Source organism: Lipotes vexillifer, unplaced genomic scaffold (assembly GCF_000442215.2).
Source record: "Lipotes vexillifer unplaced genomic scaffold, Lipotes_vexillifer_v1.1 scaffold454, whole genome shotgun sequence".
In the NCBI taxonomy this organism is placed as follows: Eukaryota; Metazoa; Chordata; class Mammalia; order Artiodactyla; family Lipotidae; genus Lipotes; species Lipotes vexillifer.
The window spans coordinates 1953691-1974114 of NW_006779481.1; the positions used below are offsets into that span (position 1 = coordinate 1953691).

Genomic DNA, 20424 nt, shown 5'->3' on the forward strand with positions numbered 1-20424 from the left:
CCTTTTCATTCTGCTGAAGGACCACTGAGGCTATCCTATCAAGTAGCGAAGTACTGAGGTAGTTAGTTCTAGAAATAAAAGATGCAATCCCTGCAACATTTATGTAATTAATTTCATCCATCAAACGCTGTAAGGTAACAACAGTTTCTTCAAGAAGTGAATCAGCAAACCAGTCTCCTTTTAGAGATTTAACTTCTTCCCATAACAGATTCAAACTGCTGCATTTTTGTAGTCTCTGACGACCGTAGTGATCTAATTTTTGAAGTAGTTTCAACTGTTTCCCAGGAGTATTATTCCGATACATGGGACCATACTGAATACATCTTAAAACAGATGTGGCAAAACTATTCAGGTCATTTAGGTCACACTGTGGTAAAACTGCTTCAATTTGAGACATCCTCGCTTCGTCTAAGTGAGGAGAAGGAAGCATCGAAAGAGCACAAACCAGGAGGGAAATCTCACTAGGTATGACACTGACTTTCAAATAACTATAAAGAGGGAAAAATGAAAAGAACAAAATTAATACATCAGCAAAAAAACCAATACACATATAAGTATTAAAATATGAATATATAATTATTATTACAATTAATAGGTGTGATAGGCTTAAAATATAAGTTAATTTAAGAAGGGTTGGATAAATTCAAAGATGACAGCCTCTTAAAGGATTACTAAGGGAAGCCTTAAGATGTTCTAAAGCACTGCCCCAATTTTTTATGCAAAAATAAAACCATAGTCCCTGACAAACAAAACGTCAGTGTCAGAACAATGTCTGCAGTGCTGCAGCTGGAGATGGAACTTGGACTGAATTTCTGATGTGACCTGTCAGGAGCTGGTATGACCTAGAAGAGGCAAAGAGTGACCACTCAGTAATAGTGATTCCCTTCTTTCTTCTGCTACATAAGAAGCCCAGCTTTAAAAAAACAGAAACAGGATAACAGCGCATCCAATTGACCCCATTCTCCACTCCTCCTTTCCCAAGCCCCTATGCTAAAAGCCCTACCACCAGGACAGCAGTTGTTAAAATACAACTTAAAAACTGGGAGCTTTTAAAGAATCTTTAGGGTTAGAAGTGTTGGAAGAAATAATCAAATATAAATTAAAACAAAATTGAGTTACTTTTAAAAATATTAAGTTAGCATATTAAAATAATGATAATGTTCAAGGCTAGCTCGGGTGCATTGATACAGGCTTTCTCATTCACTAACAGTAAACTTAAAAAGTTGGTGCAAACTTTCTGGAAAGTAATTTAGTAGTAGCTTAAGAACTTTAAAAGTAATTATATCATTTGACATGATCAATCTCTGTCTAGTAAACTAGCCTAAGAAAATAATCTAAAATGCAGGCAAAGATTTACGTTATGTTATTAATCATATTTTTTATGTGGCTAAAATTTGAAAACAGTCTACATACCCAATGATGGGGAACAGTTAAGAGAATTATGGTACAATCATATGATGGGTAATATCCAATCACTAAAAACATTTACAAATAGTTTTAAATGATGTAGAAAAATGCTGTTAAGGTTAAGTGCGGGGGTTGGAGAAGGAAGAATACAAAGCTGCACGTTCATGACTCTCAACTATGGAAAAAGCAAGCATATAGATATAGATACAGATATAAAATGTAAGTATATACCACAAGGAAATAAACCAAACTGTTGACCGTAGATGAAAGGGCTTACAAATGATTTTTATTTTCTTCTTTATACTTTTCTGCTTTCAAAATGATTTATTTTCACATCAGATGGGTCACATGTTGACATCATAACAGGTATGAGGGAGGTACATCTCACGCAATAGTGTGAACGCCCAATCATCATGCTTATGAAGTACAAAAGGATCTCAAAATGATTTTCATATAATATTTGGTCCATTGCCTGACACAAAGTAGGCACTCAATAAGTACTAAATGACTATTTTATTCTTATAACCACAAAAACTTAATATACTATTTTATATAAAGAAAAGAAAGTCCCCAAGAGCTATATCTGTTTGCAGAATTGAGCCAAGGGATAGGAACTCTCAGTATTTGCCAATCTTGTGATACTTGTCTGAAAATAAACCCCCAACAGACACAAACCTGCCAACCTCCATTCATGTTTTTCCTTATGGTGGTTCCTCAAATTCCAAAACTTACATATGCAATTGTGTTTACAATACTACCACAAATCCACCACCAAGGCTAAAATTAGAAAATAAAAAAATACCAAGTGTTGGTGAGGATATGGAGTAACAGGAATGCTCACATTTTGCTAGTGGTAATATAAAGTGGCACAGTCACTTTAGAAAACTATTTAGAGTTCCCTGGTGGACTAGTGGTTAGGATTGCGGGCTTTCAGTACCGTGGCCCGGGTTCAACCCCTAGTCGGAGAACTGTTAAAAAAAGAAAAGAAAAAAAAATAGAAAACTGTTTAGCAGGATCTACTGAAGATGAACATATGTATAACCTACAAACCAACAATCATACTCCTTGGTAAATATCCACAGAAATGCACACATATGTTCACTAAAAGATATATGTGAGAATACGTATCATAACAGGAATATTTACAATAGCCAAAAAGTGGAAATAAATATCTGTCAACATTAGAACAGACTAAAAAAAAACTGTTACATTCTTACTGGAGTATACAACAAAAACATTATGAGGTAAACCTCATAAATAAAATATTAAACAAAAGAAGCCAGGCACTGAACAGGCAAAACTAATCTCTGCAGTAAAAGCAGGGATAGTAGCTAACCTGGGGAAGGAGGGGGAAGGAGGAAGGAGTAGGGTAATGTGGAGGGGATATGTATATTTTATGTAGATTATATTTCAATATATTTTTTAAAAAAGAACATATTATTCCAGCACATGAACTCCCTGGGTTCCCCAAATGGTTTCAGGAGCTATTTATACAAACGCTTATGTGAACTATTTTAAGCAGATTGCATTCTTCCACACAATCTACACTGAAGAGGGGGAAGGGTTAAAATTTTAAATTACAGAGATATGTAAGGGCTCTCGCTACTCAGAATTACTAAACTTGGACTTCCCTGGTGGTGCAGTGGTTAAGAATCCTCCTGCCAATGCAGGGGACACGGGTTCAATCCCTGGTCCAGAAAGATCCCACATGCCACGGAGCAACTAAGCCCGTGCGCCACAACTACTGAGCCTGTGCTCTAGAGCCCGTGAGCCACAACTACTGAGCCCGCGTGCCACAACTACTGAAGCCCACGCACCTAGAGCCTGTGCTCTGCAACAAAAGAAGCCACGGCAATGAGAAACCCCCACTCACTGCAACCAGAGAAAGCCCGTGCACATCAACGAAGTTCCAACGCAGTCAAAAACAAACAAATAAATAAATAATAATTTTTTTAAAAAAAATTTCTTTAAAAAAAAGAATTACTAAACTTCAACACTGTCATATTTGCTTCAAGTTTTTTAATAAAGTAGATAAAAACATTACAGGTAAAGTGAAATCACCTGTGATGCTCCCACTCCTATCTTATTTTTCTGTAAGCATACCTGTAGGCAAATAGTATTGTGTAATTTAATCTTTTAAAAAAGATCATGCTGACCAAATAAATAATGTTGCTGGGCCAGTTTATGATATCTAATTTAGAACATAAAATTCTTAATAGAGGCTTTGTGAAAGTTCATGTTAAATATGGAAAGGGTGAAGACAATAATCCTGTATTTAATCATCTTGATAAGAAGAAAGTTATTTAAGAAAACAGTGAATCTTCTTATACCATATCTAACATGCAAAATTCTCATCTGATAAGGTGCTACCTCTTAGTATTCAGTTCAAATCTCAACCATAGGGCTTCCCTGGTGGCGCAGTGGTTGAGAGTCCGCCTGCTGATGCAAGGGACATGGGTTCGTGCCCCGGTCCGGGAAGATCCCACATGCCATGGAGCGGCTGGGCCCGCGAGCCATGGCCACCGAGCCAGCACGTTCGGAGCCTGTGCTCCACAACAGGAGAGGCCACAACAGTGAGAGGCCCGCGTACCGCAAAAAAAAAACAAATCTTAACCACAATGGATATCACCTTATTATAGTAAAAAACACTTTCAATTATATGTCACTCTTTCGATTACAGCATAGAGTCCCATGCCTGGTCTTTCAAAAATCACAGTAAGAAATCAAACTAGTATGGAAAAATGGAGGGGAAAAAGGTTAATCTGCTTTTCATTTCATTCATTATTCTGATCCTTAAAATAAAAATTTTTAATGGAAAACTCCATTTTATTTATTTTTTTATTTTTTTTTTTCCTTGCGTTATGCGGGCCTCTCACTGTTGTGGCCTCTCCCATTTGCGGAGCACAGGCTCCGGACGCGCAGGCTCAGCGGCCATGGCTCACGGGCCCAGCCGCTCCGTGGCATGTGGGATCTTCCCGAAACGGGGCACGAACCCGCGTCTCCTGCATCGGCAGGCGGACTCTCAAGCACTGCGCCACCAGGGAAGCCCGGAAAACTCCATTTTAGCATAATGCAAAGTCAATGGAAAACTGAGTAACTTCTTAGTTGAAATACGAATGCTATATCCATAGAAATGCAGAAATTTTAAAATTATAAAGGGTAAATCTGTATGAAAACTTTTTCACTAACATTACCCTCACATATTTTATTTTTTAAATTTCGAATTTAAAAACTTAATATGCCTTAAAACAGGCAACTGAGCAGACTAAAGGCCCCCAAATGTGAGCACTCTCAAATGGAGTTTTGCCTTCTTCAGCAGCTCCAATCTTTTCATGGTTATTCCATCCCAGCAGGAAAGGAGAATGGCTTGGCTTTGTGTATTCACATCCTAGGGAACTCCTTACCCTACTGACTTCATTTCCATTTCAAAATATATCAAGCACAAGCACTGGCAAAATGGGCATGGCGGGGAGACGAGTGTCTTTAATATTTTTAATAACCTACCCATTTCTGCTTTCAAAACTTCGAAAAACTCTGGGCTTCCCTCGTGGCGCAGTGGTTGAGAGTCCGCCTGCCGATGCAGGGGACATGCGTTCATGACCCGGTCCGGGAAGATCCCACATGCCGCAGGGCGGCTGGGCCCATGAGCCATGGCCGCTGAGCCTGCGCGTCTGGAGCCTGTGCTCCGCAACGGGAGAGGCCACAACAGTGAGAGGCCCGCGTACCGCATAAAAAACAAAACAAAACAAAACAAAAAACCTTCCTATACATAAAGAAAACAAACAGTGAAATAAAGAAATAAAAAAAACAATAGTGAAAGACTTAAACACATCTATTTTAATCTTACCTAAGCAGCAATTCTCTGAGTTTCACAAAAAGCTCTTTACTTTGAAAATGTAGAAAGATCAATGCTTGAGTTATCCTCAATAACTCTACTGGTTTATAGTTATGCAAATGTTTATACAGAATTGAAGCAATTCTAAAAAGAATGAAAAACATGTATTATAACCAGTTCATTCATGTACTTTTATTAAACTTTCACTGAGGAGCTGTTTCATGCCAGACATGCTCTGTGCTAGAGAAACAGCAATAAATGACACAAGGTTTTCTGTTCTTGAAGAACTGTCTCAAGATGATGATAGAAATGTAAAACTGATTTAATTTTCTTCCTTAAATCCACTGGTCCTCTAACGGAGATGCTTAAAAGCAATGGGAAATGTGAAGAGACAATAAGTTGGAGGAATTAGGGCAGAAGGAATATCTTTTAAAGGAATATATAATATTATGATAATGAAAAGATAAATATACACAATCTGAACCATGTATTTTTGTTTCTTCTTAAATGTCAAGTTAACAAAAAAGGCAATATATGGCAGTATGATTTCAAGGTAACAACTGTAGTGTGAAACAATTCAAGTTCATATAGATGTTAACTGTTCTGCAAAAACTGTCCTTTTAAAGTCAGTTCTGCTCTATGCTCTCCACTTTCCTAGATTATATCCTCTGCTTGAGAATAACAACAGCAGCAAATGAAATGAAATATGCTATAAACTATTTAAAAATCTCTATTTTGAAAAATAAATTATTTAGAAAATAAACAATGACTTAAATGTTAATTCCGTAGTTCTTCAAAACCAAGATTACAGGAAAAAAACATAAGTTTTTTCCTCAAAAAAAAAATAGCAACTTATGAATGTCAACTAAACTTAACACCATGAATTTCAGAAAAGATTACTTTTTAATCAGACGTGAATTTCTGCTTTCCATCTCTTCCATTGCTCCCATCACTGCCAGGGCTTGCTGGCTAGTCAACTCCTCTGACATCAATAATATGGTTGATTTAAGTCTAGAAGCAAAGAAAAATATTTTTATGTTGAAAAACTGATGATTAGCTTATAAATTAAAAAAAAATAGTTCTTAGGTAAGAAATAGAAAATAATAGAAACAAAAACTGAATTCAATATATAATTCTAATTTTCTCCCCACATAACTGGGGATAATACAAAATACTATTAAATAAAGAAAAATACATTGTTTTCTTCAAAGTAATTGAGGCCTCAGTATAATCCTAAACTATCTCTTAAAAAATATAGATAAAATGTTTTTAAATTAATTGGTTAATAATTCTAACATTGTAAACCTTAGCTAGAGAGCTAAGGAACTTTAGCTAGAGAGCTAAGGAACTAACAATTGATATTCCAACTCTACCCCAATTTTTTTAAACTGAATAAGATCTGACCAGGAAGTCAATATACCTGCATATTAACAGAAATCTTATATACTACTTACTGTAACATTATAAACTGAAAATTTACAAAGATGGTCCATTTTGAAACCATCCAAAGTAATCCAGTAATAAAAGTATATGTGTGTCTTTTAGAATAATTTAGAAGGCAAGCCTAAAAATGAAGTCTAAAGAAAGCAAGATAAATTAATTTTCTATTCATCCTACATAGTTCCACACCATCCTTTTGACCAACCTTATTAAACATTTCAAACCCAGCTTCTCCCCATAGCTTTTCCCAACCATTTTAGTCCATGTTTTTCTCTCACTTTTCTGTCTGCCCACAGCAGTTACTATCTACATCACTAATTTTAGTAGTTACTCATAAACTATGTTGAAGTGTCATGCTATTTACATATTTCAATTATGTATTTCTGTACTCTCAAGTGGAATAAAAATTCCTTGAAGGCAGCGACTCAATTAAATTCAACTTTTGTACTGCCCTGGCATAAAAGATTTTAACAGTACATGGTGACAAAAAAAGAGAAAGATTCCAATAAAAGTTTTTTAATAATCATCTTGTTTCCATGTTGATACAGTCTCTTAAAATGTACGCTTAAATTTCTTCATATAATTCAAAGGACTATTAAAAATAAAACTCTCCATGAAGTCTTTGCTAACAGAAATGAGGCAGATACCTCTATTATGTAACTCCTGGAACCCCTGCTCAACTGAATCTACGGATCACACTTATTTGTTTGCTCATGTCTAGTAATCATGTATTAATTTAATATTTGCTCATCTTTATAGCCCAAATATTTCTATCTACATCAAATCTGGCAAAACAGACATAGAGAATGGACTTGAGGACATGGGGAGAGGGAAGGGTAAGCTGGGACGAAGTGAGAGAGTGGCATGGACATGTATACACTACCAAATGTAAAATAGATAGCTAGTGGGAAGCAGCCGCATAGCACATGGAGATCAGCTCAATGCTTTGTGTCCACCTAGAGGGGTGGGATGGGGGGTGGGGGAGAGACACAAGAGGGAGGAGATATGGGGATATATATATATATGCATAGCTGATTCACTTTGTTATACAGCAGAAACTAAAAGATAGGAATCAGACCAAAATCACTCAAACCTGACACTGGGAATATATACCAATGTGCATAATAAATGCTTCTGATGATGAATCTGAAGACACCAAAGCATAAAATGGTCCATCGTTAGGACTACTATAATTCTGAATATTCCACACTCTGTACTGGGGGTGGGGGAGTCTTATCTCTCTGTGTAAAGCCAGTCACCTGGCCTAAGAAGGGAGAATAGCACTTAAATGATGTTCTTCCACATCCATTGCTGTGTTGGCCACCAGGGGGTTATTGGCCCCCATTCAAAGCAGTAGGAGACTAAGAGTTTGAGATGTAAATTAGAAAAATCAGAGAAAGAATCAAGGAGCAGAGTACAAGAGATAATTCTCCCTTCTACAGTTGAGTGGAGTGACTTTTCTGACTTCCAGAACTGCAAGATCTAAGCTTGAAGGCTCTATATATTCTCAACAAGAAAAGTAAAGTATTTTTAGCTGAACTTACTGTTTCTCTTCTTCAGGTCCTGCCACAGGTCCCAATGTTACAAACAATTTTACAAAGCTCGCTGGGTGGTCAAACAGAGGAATCATTTCTGTTAGCCTCTTCTTAGTCATTAAAATAAATTCAAAACTATGAAACTGTAGAGAGTGGTATAGCCTAAGTATTTTACTTATGGAGTCCAAATCAAGGTGGTTCACATTGCTCAAAAACACTTTATTGCACCTCTCCAATAGTGGGTAATAACTATATTTAATATTTCGAAGAAACTGTACTATTCTTCTTGCAATGTTGACCTGGGAAGAATCTATGGTGTCAAAAAGTTGCTCTGTTTTGTTCACTAGTTGCTCTTGAAAACGCTGTGATATTAAAGAAGATATGCTGACCATTAAAACAGACAAGCACCTGAAAAAGGAAGAAGATGCAAAGATTTTTACACTATCTAAGAAAAATGAGCAATTCTAAGACTAAATGCTTAGAAACGGAAAGGAACTGATAAAAATATTATAGGTTTTATACAACAAAATTTTTCTTTTAAATACTAATGGGACTTGAACTCTGATCTCCCAGTAATCAAACCCCTTTAGGCAAAAAAGAATTGAAATAATTTTTTTTTAGTGTGTATGATATCTCGTTCTATAGATAAATGCTTTGAAGGAAAATATTTTCGTGAAATTTCCTCAGAAATCACTCTGGGCCAACAGCCCATTGAATGGAACATGGAAAGTCTCATTCTACATTTTTGGAAGTAGACTTTGCTTTGTTACTCCTTTCTCTGTGTATCTGTAATTTACCAGTAAAAATCTTGGCAAAATATTTCTCACTAATGATTTCATATTTTTTAAAGTTTCAGGCTACATTAATATTAATATATAACAGTAGGACAATATTGAACGTGAATATTTCTTCACTCAATAAACACTCTTAAGAAACATAAATCAATCTTCTAGGCACTGTGGAAGACACCAAAATTACAAAGGTGAGGTCTCTGCTTTCAAAAGACAGTTCTTACATGATACAAAAATCAAGAAACTCTAAATATAAGAATATACCTAATAATGAATAAAGAATGCAAAATGTAAGATATATATAACAAACACATGGGGATAATAATTATAAAACAATCTACAAAAAAGACATGAATATCTCAACCATTAGGATAGGGGGCCTGTTTGCATTTTTTTGTTTCAAAATTTCTTCAATCTTTTCAATAAAACAAATTATTTTTTAAAAACCCAGTTATACAATACTTTGGCTTCTCTAATCAGAATGTTTAATGTTAGTACCAATTAACATTAATTAGTAAACTAGCATTGCTATTTAGTTTAATCATGAACCCTTTGAATACGATTTTTTTAAATTGTATATATATTTGTAATTGCAGTTTGGAGTGGGGAAATGTCCAAAGATTTCATTAGATTCTCAAATGGGTCTATAATAATTTTTTAAAGTTAAAAAAATTTACTTTACAGTGATTTTTATTGTCTCTGCTTTTATAAGCTACTTTCATGTATGTGTGAAAATATATATAAAATTTACCATTTTAAACATTTTTAAGTGTACAGTTCAGTTGTATTAAGTACATTCACACTGTTGTACAACCAACACGACCATCCGTCTGCAAGACTTTTTCATCTTCTCAAACTAAAACTACTGATTAAACAGTAATTCCCCATTCTCCCCTCCCCCCAACCCCTGGCAACAACCATTCTACTTTGTTCCTATGAATTTGACTACTCTAGGTACCTCATATAAAGTGAAATCATACAATACTTGTACTTTTGTGTATAGCTTATTTCACTTAGCATAATGTCTTCAGGGTTCATCCATGGTGTAACATATATCAATTTCCCGCCTTTTTAAGGCTGAATGATATTCCATTGTGGGTATATACCAAATTTTGATTGCCCAATCATTTGTTGATGGACATTAAGGTTGTTTCCACCCTTTGGTTATTATGACTAATGCTACTATGAACACTGGTGTATGCTATAGTTCGCCCCCACTCCAAATTTATATGTTAAAGCCCTAGCTGGCAATATGACTATATTTAGAGGTAGGGCCTTCCAGGAGGTAATTAAGGTTAAATGAGGTTGTAAGGATGGCAGGCAAACATGTTAGCTTGCAAGTAAGGAAAAATCACAAATCTTGACAACATTGTGCTATACTTTACATATTTCATCTCTAATTCCCACAGCAACATTGCACAGTAGATACTACTATACCTGTTGTATAGATGAGGACAGTGAACTTCTAAGAGATTATAAAGTCACATAGTTAGGAACTAGCAAGTCTAAGTGTGTGTGATTCAAAGCCCAGAATCTTTCCACCATGACACAAAGCCCCTAAATAGATTTACCTTAAGTCCTGTATCGTTTCCAAGTTCCTATTTACAATATCAGCTATTTTTCCCATTAATGGACTAAAACATAAATGTTGATCTGCCAGGCAAGAGGAAAATTTTGACAGCACATTAATATCAAACCTATTAAAGTAAATATACAAAGGGGATCATTACTATTTATTTTCACTTAAAACATAATACACAGTTATAAAATAAAAAGCAATAAAAAATACTAATATATTACTACTATAAAATGAATTTTTCTAAAATGTTATTTATTATTATAAAAGTAACCCAGGCTAAGAGTTAAAAAGCCAAATTCTACTTGAAGATTTTAAAAAGGGAAAAAAAACACTTGAAATTGTTTGAATCATTTACTTATTAATTTTTTGAGTACAGAACAATTTCAACTCAAGGTTGTATATTAACAAATAAAACAACCTCTACTACAATCATGCTTGAAAAACTTCAGAATTTTCCTATAGGAAAAACGACCCGATTTCTTCAACAAGTAAATGGCAAGACAAATGAGCAGGAAGGAGAACTGTTACAGATTTTTAAAGACTTTGAATTCACTAAAAGACAAGCATAAGGAATTGCACAGCAGCATAATATGTAACAGCAAAAAACTAAATGCTAAATAGCAACAATCTCAATGTCCATCAAGAGTACAGTGAATAAATTGCACATATTCCTAGAATACTATACAGCAATAAAAAAATAACAAATAGCACAGTATCATGGAACAGTCTTTAAAATATATTGAGTGAAATAAACTAGGTATAAGAGTTCTTACTATATGATTTCTTGCTCTTTTTTTTCTTTTTGTTTTTTGGCCATGCTGCACGGCTTGCAGGATCTTAGTTCCCCAACCAGGGATTGAACCCAGGCCACAACAGTTGAGAGTGCCGAGTCCTACCCACTGGACCACCAGGGAATTCCCAGGATTTCATTTATATAAAAGCAAAACTAATTTATGGTAGTAGAAGCCAAGAGAGTGGTCACTCTTAGGGCGGGAAGGTAGGGAGTGATTGGAAGAGAGCATGAAAGAAACTTCTGGGAAACTAGTGATATTCTTTGTCTTGATCTTTGTGCTATTACACAGAAGTGTATTTTCAGTATGTGAAAATTCATCAAGATGCATACTTATGATTGGTGTAATTTTAAATGATATCCTTTAATAAAATGAGTACTTACAAAAAAAGGCAGAGGGCTTCCCTGGTGGCGCAGTGGCTGGGAGTCCGCCTGCCGACGCAGGGGACGCAGGTTCGCTTCCCAGTCCGGGAGGATCCCACATGCCGCGGAGCGGCTGGGCCCGTGAGCCATGGCCTCTGAGCCCGTGCGTCCGGAGCCTGTGCTCCGCAAGCAGAGAAAAACTTGACTAAATGTAATTAGTAAACCTTGTTTGGATACTTATTTAAACAAACTGCCTTACAAAAAGACCTTTTTTAGAGCAATCAAGGAAATTTGAACTCAGTTATTAGGAAATTTAAGGAATAATTATTCATTTTCATAGGTATAAAAAATGGCATGGTGATTATATATATATTTTTAAAGAGTGCTTTTTGTCTATCAGAAATATATAGTAAGGTATTTACTGATGAAATGATACCACAATTTAAACTATACTGAAGGGTAGGGAGGGAACTGGAGGTGATCTAGACAAAACAAGACTGCTATATGTTGGTAATCATTGACACTGGATGATGCATACAAAGGAGTTCATTATACTAATTTCTCTACTTTAGTAAATGTTTAAAATCTTCCATAATAAAGAGGGTTTTTAATTTGAATTTCAAATGTATGCTAATTATTCTTGCTATGATCCACCATATAGTGTTAATTCATAATAATCTATCCGATTTGAATCATTACAAAGTATATTTATATAACAAATTCATAGATATTATAGCAAAATCATTTAAGTTACCGCAGTAACAAAAATTTAACATCATAGGCCACCATGACTATAAAAAAATCAGAAATTAACATTTATCCTATGATTCTATTAGAAATTCTACACATGGAATACAAATTAGGGTTTTAAAATTTTTATTACTTAGTATTATAAAAAAATAAAAGTATTGCTACAAATTAAAAAAACACCATATAGAACAAAGTCATTATCACCTGAGCTATTGTGAAATTAAGAAAAATTAAAAAGAAATGTCTGATTCACTGGGAAGTATAATTGTATATTTGTAATTTAATTGTTTAAGTAGTAGATAGTAAAAACAAAATGAAAAAAGCACCTATTCTACAAGTGATTTGTTCAAGATGCGTAATACACATACCATTTAATGCTTTGAAGATAAAAGTTTTGAGCTATTATCAACAATGACCAAATTTAACCCCCAAAGACCCAGTAGAGTCGGCCCTCTGTATCCAAGGGTTCCAAATCCACGGATTCAAGCAACAGCAAATCGAAAATATTCAGTTAATATTTTCAGAAAATATCAGTTAAAAACAAATTCCAGAAATCTCCAAAGAGCACAACTTGAATGTGCTGCATGCTGAGCAACTATTTACATAGCATTTCCATTGTACTAGGTATTATAATTAATCAAGAGATGATTTAAAGTAGATGGGAGGATGTCTGTAGGTTTTATGCCAATATTACATCATTTTCTATAAGGGACTTGAGCATCCATGGATTTTGGTATCTGAGGGGATGCTAGAACCAATTGTCCTTGGATACTGCGGGAAGACTGAAGTTTGAATTGCTCATGAAAGCACTAAGATTATTCTCTTTACCCTCAACAAAAAGATAGTTACAGGTAGAGAGAAAGCAAAAATGGAGAGAGAAAACAGACAGGTTTAGATAATAAGATTAACTAAAACCACCATTCAGTAAATGAATGTGGAATTTCTAAGCCCAGAGATCTGGTAGGTACCTTGTTTAATTTAATCCAGCTCACATAACAAAGGCCTACAGAGCTTTATATGACTACAATTGTAAGAATTTACCATTGTTGATGCTTTAAACATATGCTGCTACAAAGGAGGAGGTGTAAAGTTTATGCTGCTCCTCTCATCTAAATACAAACAAACAGCTATAGTTTCTTATCTTAGTCAATCCTTTCTCTTCTGCCCTAGGTTACTATTTGGTTTAGAGGGAGCATTGTTCCGTGGGTTTCCTCCTGTCTCTTTCCCACCTTGATTTTCCCTTTCCTCACTAACATTTGCTTTATTCTACTAATGATGGACCTTGGCTATCCAGAACCCCTAGGTTTAAATATTCAAAGGTTTCATAAATAGCCAAAATGAGCTCTGCTACTATCTCAGCTGTTTTATAAATGGAGAGCTTCTCATATATTCTTACAAAACATAAATAGTATAGTATAGGATACCATAGGCTTCTCTGTACTCATAATACTCTGAACAAATTTCACATTTTTCTAGATAATTATTTTTTTATTTCTTTTTTTGCTTTCTTTTTTCTTTTTTCTCTTTTTATTTTTTTACAAACCCTTGTGTTGAGGGCTGACTTTCAATAGATCACAGCAGGGAGCTGCTCTGCTACTATGAAACCCCCCACCCAGAAGTAGGTCGTCTACCAATGGTTTAGCACCAGGTTCCCCATGAACGTGGCGTGTGGGACGGGGGAGGGGGCGGCCGTATTTCTGGTCGTGCCCCATTCTAGATGATTACTGATTATGGCAATATGCTAAAGATATAGCTGTGTAAAGAGTAGGAAAGAGATCAGAATTGATAATATTCATCACAGTAGTGGACCTGAAAGCTTCTACGACACTGTTAGCTTCTAAGACTCTGCTCACTGCCTCTTCATAAAGATAGAGTGATAGACAAGTACCTATAGATGATGCTAAACAGTTATATAGCTTTCCTTTCTCCTGAACTGATATCTTCTTTCTCCTTTTATGACTCCTGAACATCTAGGGTTTTTACTGACAGCCTATGGCTCAGAATGTTTTTCTTTCTGAAGCAGAACTCTTTCAGAAAAGAAAATTCAGAAAGCCTAGTCCAAGAATAGCAATGACTCTATTTATATTTTGATTAATTATATATGTTTAAAGCACACTACATTCCACACCCTTAAATAGGGAATATCTGAAATACTTTTCTTTCTCTCTTAAGGAAAAAAACACATTCCCCATTCTTTTCCTACAAGATTTCACCATGCTAAATAAACACACTTTACACGATCAAACTGAATTTAAATACATTTTTTTCAATGAAGCTTGATAGTTAGGCAGCAGCTCCCCATCCTTTCCCTATAAGATTTCACTGTGCTAACCCTGAAAAGGACAACCCTGATCTTAGTTGAAAAACCCAGAGTACTTGCCTTTCCAGTCTTCTCCATGCTTCTGTAACTAGTGCTTCAACTAGCAGGTCGTGGGCCTCAAAACCAAACCTCAATAAAATCAAGAGAAAATAATTTTCCATACAGAAACATTTTAAAATTATTAAAAACATACATGCAGTAAGGATTATAATGCAAAAGTAAACCACAAGTTATTATATTCTTACACAATCAGTCCTTATTTCTGGTCTGGTCTCATTTCAGTATTCTGATTTCTTGGTACAATCTAATAAACCCCTATACTTTATCCCATGCCCTTCTCATCCTTTTATCTGTACACTTCAATGACCTCCACTGAACAATAAAAATGTTCAATGATATATTTTATGTTAAAAGTACACCTAACACGTACTACTTTGCTCTGACCGCAAAAAATATTTTATAGGAGAAAGTTTGTAAAATAAAGAAAAACTTTAAGTGGGTAATAAAAATCATTTATAACTCTGCTACTCATAAATACCCACCATCATTAACTTGGAGCATTTCTTTCCAGTTATTTTTCTACATACTTAAAGACATATACATATTTCTTTTACATTTTTATATCCTGCCTTTTTCAGTAAGTTAACATTATATTGTGGACATTTACCCATATCATTACATATTCTTCAAAACATAATTTTTAGTGGTTGTGTACTATTAATTATGTGAATAAATTATCATTTAAACATTCACCAACTTACTAGGATCTTAGTTTTTCAATATTATAAACAATGTTGGGATGAATAACCTTGTACAAGAATCTTTTTTTTTTAAATTTATTTATGTATTTATTTATTTTTGGCTGCTTTGGGTCTTCATTGCTACACGCAGGCTTTCTCTAGTTGTGGAGAGCGGGGGCTACTCTTTGTTTCGGTGTGCGGGCTTCTCATTGCGGTGGCTTCTCTTGCTGCGGAGCACAGGCTCTAGGCACGTGGGCTTCAGTTGTGGCTCACCAGCTCTAGAGCACAGGATCAGTAGTTGTGGCGCAAGGGCTTAGTTGCTCTGCTCCGCGGCATGTGGGATCTTCCCAGACCAGGGATAGAACCTGTGTTCCCTGCATTGGCAGGCAGATTCTTATCCACTGTGCCACCAGGGAAGCCCAAGAATCTTTACATGTATCTCAGATTACTTTCTTAGGATAAATCTTAGAAGCAAAATTACTGGGTCCGAGGACATTTTTATAGTTCTGGATACATATTATACCACCAGAAGCATATGGCAGTTCCTTCACTAACAATGCAAAGCATATACCTTCACTAACAATGGATATTTTCTATATATAATTAAGCAATATATATTATATGTTGTACATATAAAAATCTCTTTTTAACCGATTTCAACATCTTTATAATGTTAAGGCTAGGTTATTTTGTCTCCTAAAAGTCAAAGACTTTCAGGTTGAGTCGTGAAACAAAATCAAACTACATGCTATTTAAAAAACTTGAAAACAAAATTATATTTTACTCTTAAAATCCTTTCCTCACTAAAATATGACTTAGAAGGGATACACAGAAATGCGTTTGGGGGCAAATCACCATGAAGCAGCATTTCTCCATCTGTGCAGTGTTCTTGTGAGGTGTTCAACACAATGTTTTGTGGATAAGTAAGTCTGGAAAATACCCCCACTGAAAGGTTCACAATATATATTAGCATATGTATATTGAAGAGTCCTGCAGGCTCTGAATGCTGCGAAGTCCAATAAAGATCTGTTTAATTTCATCTGATTCAGCATTTTCCAAACTAATATGACCACTGAGAAAACAAAACTGATTATCATACCCAATCCCACCATGTACCTCAGAGAAAAAACTGTGCAAATCTGAGAAAGACCACCAAAAAAGGGATGTCACTCTTTTTTAGTCTAACACCACCCCCCAAAATAAGTAAAGCCTTAAGCCCCTTTCTTGTATACGCTGACACCCTAATAAAAACAACTGTATCTCTGCTTTGTACAGTGCTGACATCTATAGCTACTTAAATGGCCCTTGCACCTTGGATAATTTCACCAATGAGACTAACAAACAGATTAATTTTAACTTTTGTGTCCTTTTTCCCTTTATATAGCTGCTCAATTCTTCATTTAGGGCATCCAGCTCTTCTGAAGGCTGGAGTCCCTTGAGAATGATGTAAAATTTCTTTTCTTTTTAAATTTTTTCCCAACCTTATTGACATATGATTAACAAAAATTGTATATATTTAGGTTGTACAGCATAATGTTTTTTTTTTTTTCCTTGCGTTATGCGGGCCTCTCACTGTTGCGGCCTCTCCCATTTGCAGAGCACAGGCTCCGGACGCGCAGGCCCAGCGGCCATGGCTCACGGGCCCAGCCGCTCCGCGGCATGCGGGATCTTCCCGAAACGGGGCACGAACCCGCGTCTCCTGCATCGGCAGGCGGACCCTCAAGCACTGCGCCACCAGGGAAGCCCCAGCATAATGTTTTGATATGTATATATACTGTGAAATGATTACCATAATCAAAGAATATCCTCTACATATCTTTAAAATATTAGATGATCAGGGCAATTCCCTGGTGGCTCAGTGGTTAAGAATCCACCTGCCAATGCAAGGGACACGGGTTCGATCCCTGGTCCGGGAAGATGCCGCAGAGCAACTAAACCCATGTGCCATAACCACTGAGCCCGCCGTGCTGCAACTACTGAAGTCTGCTCACCTACAGCCTGTGCTCCGCAGCAAGAGAAGCCACCGCAATGAGAAGCCCGCGCACCGTAATGAAGAGTAGACCCGCTCGCCACAACTAGAGAAAGCCCGCACGCAGCAACGAAGACCTGATGCAGCCAAAAATAAATAAAATTTAAATAAAATTTTAAAAATTAGCTTATCAGAAAAAGGGGAGAAAACATTTTTTTCCGTTTAGAGATTTTTAGAAAATTAAATATAAAAATAAACTACAATCTATAAAATCTAAAAGTACAGTACTTACTGTTGTATGATGTATAACACATTCACCAAGGTATTGTCATTCATGAATTCCACTTTAGTTGCAGTTAAATTATGAAGAGTAAGAAATTGGGGATGGTCTCTGATACATTCCACATTTTTTAATAAGCTGATCTTCTGCTTTTGAAACTGCCAAAGCATACTGAGTGCACATGCCACTTGCTTTTCTGAAAGTATGGCTTTGTTTTTTTCAATAAGATCAAATATTTGCTCTTCATCTGTACACTTATTCATCTGACTAAGTAATGGTTCGAAACCAAAGGGTCGAAACTGAAACACTCTCCAGGAGAATGGACAAATAGCTCTTAGGCGAAGCATGTTGTAAACAATCAGTCTAGGAAAAAAAACTATCTTTTCATTTATATCACAAATTTTCTTACGTAAAGAAAACCATTTGCAACTAGCAGTCAGGTGCAATATGTTGGTATAAAAATAACTGTTTTTCCTTCATGTAGCTTGCTTCCATTATGATGACTCCAAATCCCATTCCAATATGCAATTTCTGTAAAGAAATCAGTTTAACACAGTTATAACTATCAAATTCCAAAATTCTAATTAAAATAACAAGCTTTTCCTCCATTAATTACACACTTTGTTCTTAGCCTGAACCTGAGAGCAGGATTTAATCCACAACTAAATATCCAGGAAAAGGGGTTTCCTTCCACACTCTATTTTATTTATTTATTTATTTATTTATTTATTTATTTTATTTTAGTATTTTTTTTTGGCTGCATTGGGTCTTCACTGCTGTGTGCGGGCTTTCTCTAGTTGCGGTAAGCGGGGGTTACTCTTTGTTGCAGTGCACAGGCTTCTCATTGCAGTGGCTTCTCTTGTTGAGGAGCAAGGGCTCTAGACTCGTGGGCTTCAGTAGTTGTGGCACACAGGCTTCAGCAGTTGTGGCTCGCGGGCTCTAGAGCGCAGGCTCAGTAGTTGTGGCACACGGGCTTAGTTGCTCCGCGGCATGTGGGATCTTCCTGCACCAGGGCTCGAACCTGTGTCCCCCGCATTGGCAGACGGATTCTTAACCACTGCGCCACCAGGGAAGCCCCCCGCACTCCATTTTAAAAATGATAAATCTGACACTTAACATGAAGTTTTCAAATTTGACTATAAAAGCAGAAGGGAAAAAAAAAAAATCCCAAACCAAAAAAAAGCATCTTTTTAAATAAAAGAACAAAACTGCAATAAATAAACATATTGCCTTTATAGTTTCTACGAAGAGTAGCCATTAATTCAGAGCCATAATAAAAAATGTTTTTTTCAGAGGAATGATTTCTGGTATATTTGCTTTCAAGATAATTTCTTGCTCCTTTCTCCTTGTACACTAAAAAAACTCAAACAGTTTAATCACTATTGACCTTAAGTAGGTTTTAAGCAATAAATGAGATGATTAAAGCCCAATCAGGACATATGAAGAAATCAAGTAATGTAGTTGCGTAGTGATGCAACAGGAGAACCAAAGACAATAAAGAAAAAGAATAATTTGTTTTTTAAATATATTATAAATGTCTATTTCTAGTTGAGAAACAATGGTTAGAAAAGCTGGGACTAAATTCCTATCATCTAACACTGCTGCAACATTTTACAAAGGACTTTTAAAATATGTTATCCCATTAAATTCTCTCAATTAACCTGCCAGGTAGATGCTATTATTTGCATTTTACAGATAAAAGCTAGGTTCAAAAAGGTTAAAAAAAACTACTCTAGTACTAATGAAGCTGAGACAACCACCCAGTTCTTTCAACTTGAACATCCTCATTACATCAACAAACCAACACTAAAAGTATGCCTCAGAATCCTATGGCTACGCCAAACTGTCTGTACCCAAGAAAAAAACGATGAGACAATATTGACTACTTTGTGGCAATCTGTACAGCATCCCGACCCAAGCCGACTTGGATCACACACATATACAAAAAACGCTGCAAAGCAGAGTCTCCTGCCTATCCACATCTGAAAGTGAAAGGAACTCACTGGTTACAATACCAAGGTGTCACGTCCCCAGCTAAGTGACCTTGGGGAAGTGACTTAACCAAAGGAGGGGCCTTGGGACTATAAATGAGAGATAGGTTACCCGCCGTGAACAGGTATTGTGCAGGATACACAACGACACCCTTTGCAAATGGCAGGCATCCTCCGCGCTTGGCACACAGTGGAGCTGAACGAATGAATTTGGTCTCCCGGTCCTGGCTGGGAGAGGGATCAGCCCTGCCCTAGTCCTCCGCGCTCCGGGAAATCCAATACCCGGAAGAAAGCCTCCGTTTCTCAGCCGAACCCAGGGTCCCCGGCCCGAGAATGTGCTGTGAGCAAAAAGAAAACCTATCGCCGCCACCCGGCCGGGACCTGCGGGCAAGTTTTTCCCTCAACGCCAGAGAACTTTCCTGAAGGATCGCGGTTAAGCCTGGTTACGAGAGCTCAGAACTCCAGGCTATTCCACGTCTACCAGCAAGGGACGTTGGCAACAGGCTCGGTTGTGTCGCTCACGTCTCCCTCATATCCCAGAGTTTTTAGCCTTTCCTCAAAGACATCACCTTACCTCTCGTGGTGTCCGTCCCCAAACCATGAAAAGAGGCCGGGCGAACACAGCATGCACTAC

At 36.4% G+C, this 20424-nt stretch overlaps 1 protein-coding gene across 1 annotated transcript in view; it reads right to left on the reverse strand.

Moving 5' to 3' along the window:
* Positions 1-18340, reverse strand: part of FASTKD1 (FAST kinase domains 1) — a 31547-nt gene extending 13207 nt beyond the window's left edge. The window contains exons 1-7 of the mRNA XM_007452621.1: positions 17812-18340; positions 14871-14939; positions 10580-10705; positions 8227-8625; positions 6143-6253; positions 5255-5386; positions 2-488 (exon numbers count right to left, since the gene is read on the reverse strand). Coding sequence (XP_007452683.1) covers positions 2-488; positions 5255-5386; positions 6143-6253; positions 8227-8625; positions 10580-10705; positions 14871-14939; positions 17812-18146 — 1659 coding nt within the window. The 5' untranslated portion in view covers positions 18147-18340. The remainder of the gene's footprint in view (position 1; positions 489-5254; positions 5387-6142; positions 6254-8226; positions 8626-10579; positions 10706-14870; positions 14940-17811) is intronic.
* Positions 18341-20424: the final 2084 nt, after the last annotated feature.